The sequence below is a fragment of the Phyllobates terribilis genome, unplaced genomic scaffold, assembly GCF_046119375.1.
Source record: "Phyllobates terribilis strain yellow unplaced genomic scaffold, ASM4611937v1 Scaffold_5__5_contigs__length_657084704, whole genome shotgun sequence".
In the NCBI taxonomy this organism is placed as follows: domain Eukaryota; kingdom Metazoa; phylum Chordata; class Amphibia; order Anura; family Dendrobatidae; genus Phyllobates; species Phyllobates terribilis.
This window is the reverse complement of record NW_027362765.1, coordinates 165894229-165906842: the sequence shown is the minus strand read 5'-3', so window position 1 is coordinate 165906842 and position 12614 is coordinate 165894229. Positions and strand designations below refer to the sequence as shown.

The following is a 12614-nucleotide window of genomic DNA, read 5'->3' as shown; positions in this document are numbered from 1 at the left end:
ATGTGGCAATACAGAATTAACCAATCAACATATGGCAACCAAAATATCCACCAGTACTTAAAACATAAAAATATTTTTAGCATGACAATGCCTTTTAACTTATAATACTGCAAACTATGGATGTACTTTGCTAGGGCAGATGGAAGGTTTCTCATTTCTGGTCACAGATACTCTTTGACTATTTTCTGCAGTATAATTTGCAGATATTTAATAAAAACTGACAAATGTAAAATGCAGGATAAACTTTATTTAGTACTAATAGAATATAGATGCACCCAGGTCCCTCTCACATGGATTAACTTTTACACGATGTGCAGATCATGTCATCATTATACATTGGCAGAAAGGTTTATTGGCTACATATTTAGCTTTTCTTCTGTTGCATTCACTTTATGCGACACAACCTTGCCGTCCACTACTTCTTCTACAATCGTTGTGACTTTCCTGGTTTTATTTGGTTCTGAAATAAAATATATACGGTAATTGTTTTATATGGATTCATGTTTGCTATTTGCATTTTGCAGCTATCAAATCCAAGAAAGAGATTGCAATAAGAAGATGAAGAATAGGGAACTGGCTAAAGGAAGTAGGTGGTACAGAAGATTATTTTAGAATCTTAGTTATTATGGACCACCAATGCAAAGTCTACCAGAAAATGTATACCTTGCACATGCCAAGGCCCTTACAGAGGACAAGAGAGCATTCATTATTTGTGGAGGAAAGGTGATTCTGGCATCTAAATTGGAAAGGGTTCTTTACAGTTAGAGTAGTTAGATTGTTGAATGGCCGTCTGCAAAAGGTAGTAATGGCAGCTATGGGGTAATAAATAATCTAGTTATATGGGTTAGAAATAATCTATCGACAGATAATGTATAACTGGTCAAGGAAGGTTGAGTTTGATGAATCTATGTCTTTTTTTGAGCTATATAACTATGTAGTCACCTTATAGGTGACAACTCATTTTGAAGAAACCACGGTTTTAAAAATGACTGGCTTTTCTCCCCCCATTAGTCAGTTCTTATTGTGTGATTCCTCATATAGGGATACATAAACATAATGGGTCTAACAGAGCAGAAGTCTCTGTTACAAAACAGTGCTCCATCTTGATTCAGGGGGTGGTGGGTTTTTAGGTCTAATATTTCAAAAGAAGTTGTAGCTGACTATACAACTTCTATAAATGGATGACCGTGTAAACGCTGGAAAATTAGGGCCATCCAGCTGTTTGTTTCTAGTTTTAAGGCAGGTAGGCAAACAGGAGATCACTTTCTATGATGTCTATGTACTTTAATAGGCCATATGGACAGGGTTTGTCGTCTTGAGACAGCAAATTGTTAACATTCTATAAAATATACATACCTTTCACGCGGACTGGTTCTTTGTATTGATATCTAGAAAACAGAAATGTTTTTCATCATTATCATGTTACAATGGTGATTGAACTGAGCTCCAAACTTTGTGATCTTCTGATATATTATAGATACATGTGGGAAAATCAAATTGGTAAAGGCCGCTATTTTCAGATCACTACTGATTTCCAGATTACAAGTTCTCCAGAAGGCTTGAACCACAACAGACTTCAAGAAGAATAATTGTCAAAGCTAAACCACTGGTTTTTCAAACTCTTTAAAGCCCTTATGTTATGAAAATCATTTGTGAGCTTCTCACATGTGTCATTGACAGTCCATTATCTGTTGATAGGTCCATTAGTATCCATACAAACATCCATAAATGAATCCCTGATTTTCACCCTTATATAATCAATTAATAAGACTTACGATTCTCCATCAAGCAGTCTACGATAAGTTTCAATCTCCATTTCCAGTCGGGTCTTGATATCCAGTAGAACTGTATATTCTGCGTTCTGACGTTCTAGATCACTGCGGACCTGACTCAACTGTTCTTCAATATTTCCTACATAACCCTGCAGTTGGGCCAACTGTGTACTGTAACAACGCTCTGTCTCCGCCAGTGAGCACTCCAAGGATGATTTCTGTTTGGGGAAGATAAATCAGTACAATATGTACAGCACCGTGCAATAAGTATTGTTAATATTAGTTATAGAAGTCATAGTCATCATAATTACCATGGCGAGCTGTGCCTGAAGCTCAATCTCCAACTCTTGGATCGTACGTCTAAGTTCTGAGAGCTGGGATTTGTGGGACTCTACCATTTCACTGCTGTGGGAAATCTCTCTGTTCAGTTCGGCACTCTACAAACATATAGAAAATATTTAGGAACATCTTGTGGGAAGCCATCTAAACTCATCATCCGTCTCCATGTTGTATTTTACTTTTTCTTTGAACCATTCTTCAGCTTTCCTTCTGTACTCTTCAGCAATGTCTTCATACTGAGTTCTCATGTCATTCAGGAGTTTGCTTAGATCTATTCCTGGAGCTGCATCCATCTCCACATTAATATCTCCCTTCTGTCCTCTCAATGCCTTCATTTCCTACAATGGAGTTAGAGAATAGTCCAATATGGTGATTTTACAAGATCAAATAAACAAAAGTATACAACATAGTACTAAAAGTAGACCTAGGGGTAAATGTATTCAGACTAGCATTTCATATGCCTGTTCTAACTCTTTAGTGACCGGGCAATTTTTCATTTTTGCCCTTTCGTTTATTCCTCCACTTCTTCCGACAGCTATAACTATGAAGGCCTTTTCTTTTTTGGAACAAGCAGTAGTTGTGAATAACACCATTCATTTTACCATGTGATATAATGAAAAAAAATGAAAAAAATTTCAAGAGGGATGAAATGATGAAAGAAATGGAATTCTGCCACTACTTTTTGGGTTTTGTTTTTACGGTGCTCCTTGTACAGTAAAAATGTGATTACGGCAATAAGAAACTTGCTAATATTTTTTTCCATTAATGGCATAAAAAAATTTCAGAATTGAAAAAATAATCTTTTTGCTTTCTGTCGTCATTTTATGAGACCCATAACCTTTTTTCAATTGAAGGAGCCGTGCGAAGGGTTGTTTCTTGCATGGTGAGCCGGTGTTTTTATTGACACCAATTTGAGGTGATGTTTTAATTGATTTTTATTGCAAAAATCAATTAAAAAACAAGATTCTAGCATTTTGATTTTTTCTTCTCTTCTCAGTGTTTACCATATGGATTAGTTAATTTTATATTTTGACAGATTAGACTTTTACACATGCAATGATACCAAATATTTTTATTTTACATTTTTTTCCTGTTCTTTACTTTTAATTGGGAAAAGGTTTTTTTTTTAATAGTTTTGAAAAAAAATTCACACAATTTAACAGTCCCTTTAGGTGACTTGAACCTGCGATTGATCGCTTGTACTCTGGTATTGCAGTACATAGTAAAAAATTCGGTCTCTTATGATACCAATATGGCAGTGATGGAGGCCTTTAGTAGGCCCACAGCTGCCATGGTAGCCCATCAGTACCCTGCAGTCACGTTGTGGAGGAGCCAATGGAAGCCAGTGCGTGCGACCACCAGCATTCACACTATTAAATTGCTGATCAGAAAAAGACAGCAGCAACTAAATGGTTAACAGCCTAGAACTCTGCTCTGGCTTTGGCAATTAGAAATAAATGCCATCTGTATAATATAGTTGGCACCTATCTCATTTGAAAAAAGCTCAGCACCTGAGCCCCTTTCACACTTGCGGACCTCTTAACACTGCCCAGGACAGGATGTTTATTAATGTCCTAATTCGCAAAGGGGTTAATTGAAAGTGTGCTACTTAGATGCGCCTGATTTATAAAGAGGCCCAAATCTGTTAATAAATTCAGAACATCTCCAGCTGTCCGTGGGCTACAAAGAGAAATCGGATTTGTTGTAAATTAGTTGAGCTGTGGAAGACCCACTCTTTCCACTAAACTCTTCCCATTCTTCAAAAAAAGCGCCAATGAGTGTTGCAAAATTTTGGACTATTTTCCACCTCATTTCTGGTGCAAAGGCCTTGATAAATTGCATCTTAGTCTTACACAGTAAAATCCAATGTGCTTTCTTTTCTACTTTTCTTCATGTTTTTGTCTAGTATTACAAATGAGCCCCAATTACCAAACATTGTGTGAATCAAGCCTTTTATAGTGTCTGAATAAAATTGTCAAACATAGACCTGAAACTGTGCCATGTGCTCACTTAGGTTCTCTTTGTCTAAACTATCTTTGTGCAAAGGTCATAAAGGTTTGTCCACTACCGGACAGCCCCTTTTAAATGCTACAGTCCCCCAGATAAAATACCGACACTGTTCCAGTGATGTTGGCGATCTGGCATTCTGCGGTCCCATGACATTGGGCTGATGATGGACAGCAACCTTCACAGTTCTATCAGATGGAACTGTTCCGTCTGATGGAAGTGTAAAGGCTTAGTAGTCAAGGAAAAAAAAATGGGACTATCAGTAAGACAATCAACTTTGGGCCAAAATCCGCTAGTCAAATGTAGGATGAAGCAACAATGCGGAAATAAAATGTAACTTTTACTGTACAAATTTAAAATGGCAATTATCCAAAAGTAACCAAGACACATAAAACACGTAACACATTTATGTATGGAAAGCCCGTGTCCCTGTACAGGACAAATAGTGACAGTGGTCAAACAGTTAAACAGGGCGATAATACAATACTAGAGCCACCGCATTATGATGCGGGAGCATGCCCAATACTAGGCCCTCAGGCCCCTGAAGTAATGCAGTACAGCGTTCATGATTGTATTAGAAAATAAAGGAACAATCTCACCAGTCTTATGGGGCGGGTCGTCCTATCAGTGCCTCTACTTGCTACTTGTGATAGGATTCAAGCATTGACCCTGTCAGTCCCTATTATACTGACTGACCCTGCTATCCCAAGACTCCTGCCCTTACAAGGGCAGTCCACAGCTGACCCTAAATTACTAGTCAGCCCTGGACTGACCCCACAGGTGCCTCCGTTACTTTTGGATAATTGCCATTTTAAATTTGTACAGTCATAGAATCATAGAATGGTAGAGTTGGAAGGGACCTCCTGGGTCATCTGGTCCAACCCCCTGCTCAAAGCAGGATTCACTAGATCATCTCAGACAGATGTCTGTCCAGCCTCTGTTTGAAGACGTCCATTGAAGGGGAACTCACCACCTCTCGTGGCAGCCTGTTCCACTCATTAATCACCCTAACTGTCAAAAAGTTTTTTCTAATATCTAATCTGTGTCTCCTCCCATTTAGTTTCATCCCATTGCTTCTAGTCTTTCCTTGTGCAAATGAGAATAAAGATGATCCGTCTACAATGTGACAGCCCTTGACATATTTGTAGACAGCTATTAAGTCTCCTCTCAGTCTTCTTTTTTGCAAGCTAAACATTCCCAAATCCTGCAACCGTTCCTCATAGGACATGGTTTGCAGACCAGTCACCATTCTGGTCGCTCTTCTCTGAACTTGCTCCAGTTTGTTTATGTCTTTTTTAAAATGTGGTGCCCAAAACTGTACACAGTATTCCAGATGAGGTCTGACCAAAGAGGAGTAAAGACCGATAATGACTTCACGTGATCTAGACTGTATGCTTCTGTTAATACATCCCAGAATTGTATTTGCCTTTTTTGCTGCTGCATCACACTGTTGACTCATGTTCAGTCTATGATCTATTAGTATACCTAAGTCTTTTTCACATGTACTGTTGCTTAGCTCTATTCCTCCCATTCTGTATATGCTTTTTTCAGTAAAAGTTAAGTTTTATTTCCGCATTGTTGCTGCATACTACTGGGAGTGTAAATGCTGCAGCTCCTGATTGACATCAGCAGTCATGTAACATAACAATGTCACTAGTTGGAGACAGACTGCCGACTTTGCAGTTATGGCGTCGTTCCGAGAGACAAGTTTAGATTTTTTACATTTTATTTGGGGAACTTTAGCATTTAGGCTAGGGGTTGAGTGGACAACCCATTAAAGACTTTCATTTATATTGGATTAAGGTTGGCCAAACTCAGTTGTTTAAGCTGGATCATCCAGACATCTAAAGTGTATTAGGGTCTTCTGACCGGTCAGCTTGAATTAAAATGTCTGATCGTTTTGTTTTCCCTGGAGATGACAAAGATTTCTAAGCGAGGCTTACTCCTCTCTCTCCATTGAACACCCAATGTTCATGTGTATTGGGATGTAGGAGGAGATAGCTTGGCTGATCAAGTAAAAGCTAACTAAGGAGTGTAGGCATCTTTAAGTTAATATAGTGTACAATATGTGGATACATCAAGGCTAAGTCACTGTGATATATTGTAAGCTGCAGATAAATCTATTTATTGTCATATCTAAGTAAGTTATTATTATGCGCAAAAGAAAGAATTAGATTATATATGGGTTTGCAATTATTTGGAAAGTATGATGCCTAGCCTTGTGAATGGTGGCTCTCTTTCCAAAAAGATAGCCCAATGAGAAGTTTATAGCCATTTGCTCATTAGTCGGAGGTATGTGTGTTTTTCCTTTCAGTATATATATATAATAGCCAAGTTCACAGTGACTTAAAGCTAACAAAATGAAGGCAGACATATAAATTGTAGGATATAGACTCTAGGAACTATGTTATATAGCTGTACCTCTTCATGGTTCTTCTTTAGACTCTCAATCTCTTCCTTCAGACTCTCAAGCTGAGTTACAAGGTTGGCTTTAGAAAAGTTCAATTCATCTAGTACTCTTCTTAAACCACAAATATCTGATTCCACGGTCTGACGAATGCTGGCCTCATTCTCATACCTGAAATGGAAAAACGTATGGACATAATTCAGATAGCGATAATACATGGGAAAATATAGTGAAGGTTAGTTAGGTAAAAGATTCACAGCTTAATCTGGTCATGTACTGAATTGGACATTCCTGGACATTCCAGTCCAGCTCTGGAGATGTAGCTACAGATTCAATCCAGAGCAGCTGAGCTATTCATCCCGACTCCACAATCAATTGACTTGTCACACCAAGTTTTTTCCAATAGGCAGAGGGAAATACACTGCAGCCACACCTCTCTGGCAAGGGTTTGTCTCTTATAGGAAAACATTGCTTGAATGCATTATAATCCAACATTCCCAGTCTTTATTTCCCTACATCTGCTGTTTGAGGGAAGTTCAGAGCTCGTCACCATTTATATAAGATGATCCATACTGGCTAAAACAGTTCAGCCAAAATGTAATATATGTGGCCACATCTATTTCTAAGACTAGTTGAAATAGGTTAGAATGGTATATACAAAAAATATACAATATACTATATATAAAAAAATCTACACAACCTTGTTAAAAAGTTTTTGTCATATAAAAAAAAATCATACAAAAAAGAATAATTTCAGAACTTTTTTCACCTTTAATGTGATCCTGAATATATACAAATCCATTGAGAAACAAACTAAATTTATTTTGAGAGGGAAGAGAAATTTCAAAGTAATGTGATTGCATACATGTGAACACACTCTTATAATTGAGGATGTGGTTATATTCAGAATTAGCCAATCACATTGAAACTCATATTAAATAGTAGTCAATGTACCGCTACCACCATTTATAGTAATTCTGATTAACCCCATATATAGTTTTGTAGTTTTGTTGTTCTATTAGTATTTTCCTAACATTTTCTTAGTTATATTGTACAGCAAAAGCTATGGTCCATAAACAGCTTACAACACAACAAAGGGATCTCATTGTTTAAAGTTATCAGTCAGGAGAAAGGAATAATTTTTCCCCCAAAACATTAGATATACCATGGAACACTGTGAAAACGGTCATAAAGAAGTGGCTTCAATTTGGCAGCTTTTAACAGTGACATTACCTAGAACTGGACTTCCTTCAAAAACTGATGAAAATATAAGAAGGAAATTGGTCTGAGATGCTGCCAAGAGGCCTTGAGCTACATTAAAAGAGCCGCAGGAATTTCTGTCAAGTACTGGTTGTGGGTCTAATGTTCTTTTGGTGATGCACAGTGTTGGCTTTGCACCAAACAAACCTTTTGGAATTATGGCCAAAAAGTTCAACCTTGGTCTATTCAGACCTTAATATGTTTTCCTACATGCTTTTGACAGATTTGATGTAAGTTTTAGCAAAATATAGCTGGGCTTGGATATTTTTCTTTGTAAGTAAAGGCAACACTGTGCATCACTAAAAGAACATCAGACCCACAGTAAATCATGGTGGAGGCAGCATTATGCTTTGGGCTGTTTCTCAGCAGCTAGAACTGGGGATTTAGTCAAGGTGGAAGGCATTATAAACAATTTTAAATATTAGTTAATATTTCAACAAAACCTTTAGCTCTGCTAAAAACAGAAGATGAAGAGGAATTTCACTTTTCAGCACGACAATAAGTCTAAGCATATCTCCAAATCAACAAAAGAATGGTTTTGCCAGAATATCAATGGTGGCAAAAGTTCTGAAATTATTCCACTTGGTATGATTTTTTTACATGACAAAAACCTGACTTTTATATCCACTGTGTATATATATATATATATATTATATATATATATATATATATATATATACAGTTATATGAAAAAGTTTGGGCACCCCTATTAATCTTTGGCTATGTGCCCACGTTGCATTTATGAAGCAGAAAATTTCTGCTGCATAGATGCAAGTCCTCTCCCGGAAAAACGCATGCGGAATTCCGCACGCGTTTATCGCGCATTTTTCGCGCGTTTATCACGCGTTTTCCACATGCGGAATTGCCTTGCGTATTTTATGCATTGGACAAAGGCAATTCCGCTTGCGGAAACGCAAAATTAAATGACATGCTGCGGATTTTTGAATGCAGCATAAACGCTGCGGAAAAATCCGCAGCATGTGCATAGAACTTGCGGAATCCCATTGGGGACCATGGGGTGCGGATATACATGCGTTTTTCAAGCGTTTACGCTGCGGAAATTCCGCAGCATATACGCTTGAAAAATGCTACGTGGGCACACAGCCTTAAGCTTAATGTTTTCTTAAAATTTGTGTTTTTGCAACAGCTATTTCAGTTTGATATATGTAATAACTGTTGAACACAGTAAAGTTTCTGCCTTGAAATGAGGTTTATTGTACTAACAGAAAATGTGCAATCTGCATTCAAACAAAATTTGACAGGTGCATAAGTATGGGCACCCTTATCATTTTCTTGTTTTAAATACTCCTACCTACTTTTTACTGACTTACTAAAGCACTTTTTTTGGTTTTGTAACCACATTGAGCTTTGAACTTCATAGCCAGGTGTATGCAATCATGAGAAAAGCTACTTAAAGTGGCCACTTGCAAGTTGTTCTCCTGTTTGAATCTCCTCTGAAGAGTGGCATCATGGGCTCCTCAAAACAACTGTCAAATGATCTGAAAACAAAGATTATTCAACATAGTTGTTCAGGGGAAGGATACAAAAAGCTGTCTCAGAGATTTAACCTGTCAGTTTCCACTGCGAGGAACATAGTAAGGAAATGGAAGAACACAGGGACAGTTCTTGTTAAGGCCAGAAGTGGCAGGCCAAGAAAAACATCAGAAAGGCAGAGAAGAAGAATGGTGAGATCAGTCAAGGACAATCCTCAGACCACCTCCAGAGAGCTGCAGCGTCAACTTGCTGCAGATGGTGTCACTGTGCATCGTTCAACTATACAACGCACTTTGCACAAGGAGAAGCTGTATGGGAGAGTGATGCGAAAGAAGCCGTTTCTGCAAGCACGCCACAAACAGAGTCGGCTGAGGTATGCAAAAGCACATTTGGAGAAGCCAATTTCTTTTTGGAAGAAGGTCCTGTGGACTGATGAAACCAAGATTGAGTTGTTTGGTCATACAAAAAGGCGTTATGCATGGCGTAAAAAAAAAACAGCATTCCAAGAAACACTTGCTACCCACAATAAAATTTGGTGGAGGTTCCATCATGCTTCGGGGCTGTGTGGCCAATGCCGGCACCGGGAATCTTATTAAAGTTGAGGGACGCATGGATTCCACTCAGTATCAGCAGATTCTTGACAATAATGTTCAAGAATCAGTGATAAAGTTGAAGTTACGCAGGGGATGGATCTTTCAGCAAGACAATGATCCAAAACACCGCTCCAAATCTACTCAGGCATTCATGCAGAGGAACAATTACAATGTTCTGGAATGGCCATCCCAGTCCCCAGACCTGAATATCATTGAACATCTGTAGGATCATTTGAAGAGGGCTGTCCATGCTCGGCGACCATCAAACTTAACTGAACTAGAATTGTTTTGTAAAGAGGAATGGGCAAAAATACCTTCATCCAGGATCCAGGAACTCATTAAAAGCTACAGGAAGCGACTAGAGGCTGTTATTTTTGCAAAAGGAGGATCTACTAAATATTAATGTCACTTTTCTGGTGATGTGCCCATACTTATGCACCTGTCAAATTTTGTTTGAATGCAGATTGCACATTTTCTGTTAGTACAATAAACCTCATTTCAAGGCAGAAACATTACTGTGTCCAACAGTTATTACATATATCAAACTGAAATAGCTGTTGCAAAAACACCAATTTTAAGAAAACATTAAGCTTAAGATTAATAGGGGTGCCCAAACTTTTTCATATAACTGTATATATATATATATATATATATATATATATATATATATTTATTTATACATTGGACGTATAAGCTGTGCCAAAACTTACTTCATTTTGAAGTCTTCTGCTGCCAACTTGGCATTGTCAATCTGAAGGACAACTCTGGCATTTCCAGTGCTTTCTGCTAAGATCTATGGAAAATAAGAGAAAACCAATGACAGTCAAGAGTCTAATATTTCTAGTTTAACACTATCCAAGTATTAACATTCTTACTATTATTACAAGGTAAGGCCTAAAACTGAATTCTGCAACTTGATGTTGCCTCTGAAGTGATTTTACATTTAAAAGTCATTACTGAAATAGACAATGATCTATGTTAGGATGTTGTAGTCCTTGGATCACTGAAATATCAACACTTCTTAGAATTAACAATTTGATAATAAAATCTTTCTTAAGCAGTACTCTCTATGCTATTTAGCTATTATCTCCATTATTTATTGCATGTTGTCCTCTTTATCCCATTAAGTGAGACTGCAGTGATAGCTTTTTAAAATAAAACCCTATTCTCTGCTGATGCTGTCCAAATGAGAGAAACAGATTTGTCTTCAGATAGGTCTGGTTCTAAGATTGATTTTAGAGTGATACAATGGAGTTATTCTAGATTTATATTGTCATAGGTGCTAAATATGTAACTGACATAACATACATACACAAGAATTTTACTTTTTTTATATTGTGGGGCAAAGATGTGGTTTGATGCCATAACCATATAACTAATTAGCCTGACTTCGGCAGAGTGGCTTGTTGGTTAAACCCCTTGACACTCCTGCCTCTGTTGTCCCCATCTAGCTACACAACTGACTAACATAAGATCAAAAACTCCAATAGTTAATTATATGCACGTTTAGGAAAAATAAAGTCAATTTGCAGCTTATAATTTCTACTAAAATACTAAACGTTAGAGAATACCTTAAAATAATACTACGATCAAAGGAACCTATTGTCCAAAAATGTACACAACTGCTTTACACTTTACTTGAAAGACTATGGAATCAATCCATTATTTACCCCTTTCTTGAGGTCTTCAATGATGGCAAAGTATTTGCCATAATCCTCAGGAATCGTCTGCTGCTGGTGCTTAATGTACCATTCCTTAATCTTGGATTCAAGCTCAGCATTAGCATTTTCTAGGGCTTTGACTTTGTCCAGGTAGGAAGCCAGCCGGACATTGAGGTTTTGCATGGTCTCCTTCTCTCCTCCATGTAGAAGACCATCATTTCCACCTGCATAGGCCAAGTTTCCTACTGCAAAGTGGTCAGATCCTTTAGACAGGTCTAAAGCAAAAGAGCTGGCCCTGTGGCTACTGATGCTGCCACCAACGGATGCTCTGACGGATCCACTTTTCCAGCTACAAGACATGGTGTTATATCTGAGATGCAGAGACCTGAGGAATCTTCTGTTGGATTGAACCGCTCAGCCTAGCTAGCATGTACGTATTTATACTTGTCATGGTGGGCGTAGTGTGCTCTTTTCTTAATGTTTTTTACCATAAAACAACTCATAAATCCTGATTGGATTAATATAAGTTGTATGTAAAACTAGTTTCCCAATTTTGTTTTCTCAAACCCCCTCAGGCTGTCTGTATTTTGCCCATTGTTATTACATAGTTTCTTATTGCTGAGACATAAACCTGCCTTCTTTCTATGTCTTTGAAGTTTGCCATTTTTCTTTGTGACATTAAGGACAAACCGAAATAATGTGAAAATAATAATTATCTGGTCTTTTGTATAGGATTTTAAAGAACTGTCTAGACGATTACTAATATTTTAGCATTTGAAGTTCTCAGTTTGGCCCTGTGTTTTTTTTATTATTTCCTTGTAGGACAATACATTCCTTTAAGTTGATTTAAAAGTCAATCCAATGAACCCTATTTCTACACCTGTGGTTTACGTTATTACTACTACACCCTTTACTCCTTCTTGTAGGATGTCTCAGGAACCAACCCTGTGTGCACAATTTAGTCATACAAAAAAATATATATTTGAAGATGGCTTCAGTGGATACTTACTATATAGGCACCAATTCCAGAACACCACCATATTAAATGATAAAAAGTACCATCAAAGACCATGTGCTTGTA

At 37.6% G+C, this 12614-nt stretch overlaps 1 protein-coding gene across 1 annotated transcript; it reads right to left on the bottom strand.

Moving 5' to 3' along the window:
* Nucleotides 1-313: 313 nt before the first annotated feature.
* Nucleotides 314-11893, bottom strand: LOC141272526 (keratin, type I cytoskeletal 17-like). Its single transcript, XM_073683335.1, has 8 exons — nucleotides 11543-11893; nucleotides 10583-10665; nucleotides 6540-6696; nucleotides 2291-2449; nucleotides 2084-2209; nucleotides 1776-1990; nucleotides 1357-1388; nucleotides 314-460 (listed from the first exon to the last, which is right to left on the bottom strand). The coding sequence occupies exons 1-8, from the start codon at nucleotides 11891-11893 to the stop codon at nucleotides 357-359; spliced, it is 1227 nt and encodes a 408-aa protein (XP_073539436.1). The 3' UTR covers nucleotides 314-356.
* Nucleotides 11894-12614: the final 721 nt, after the last annotated feature.

Excerpts from the sequence above, each read along its gene's own strand:
- LOC141272526 (XM_073683335.1), bottom strand. The coding sequence starts at position 11,893 with ATGTCTTGTAGCTGGAAAAGTGGATCCGTCAGAGCATCCGTTGGTGGC. Across the intron at positions 2,450-6,539 it reads TAAAGAAGAACCATGAAGAG|GAAATGAAGGCATTGAGAGG; the intron begins GTACAGCTATAT and ends ACTCCATTGTAG. Across the intron at positions 1,991-2,083 it reads TTCAGGCACAGCTCGCCATG|AAATCATCCTTGGAGTGCTC; the intron begins GTAATTATGATG and ends TTCCCCAAACAG.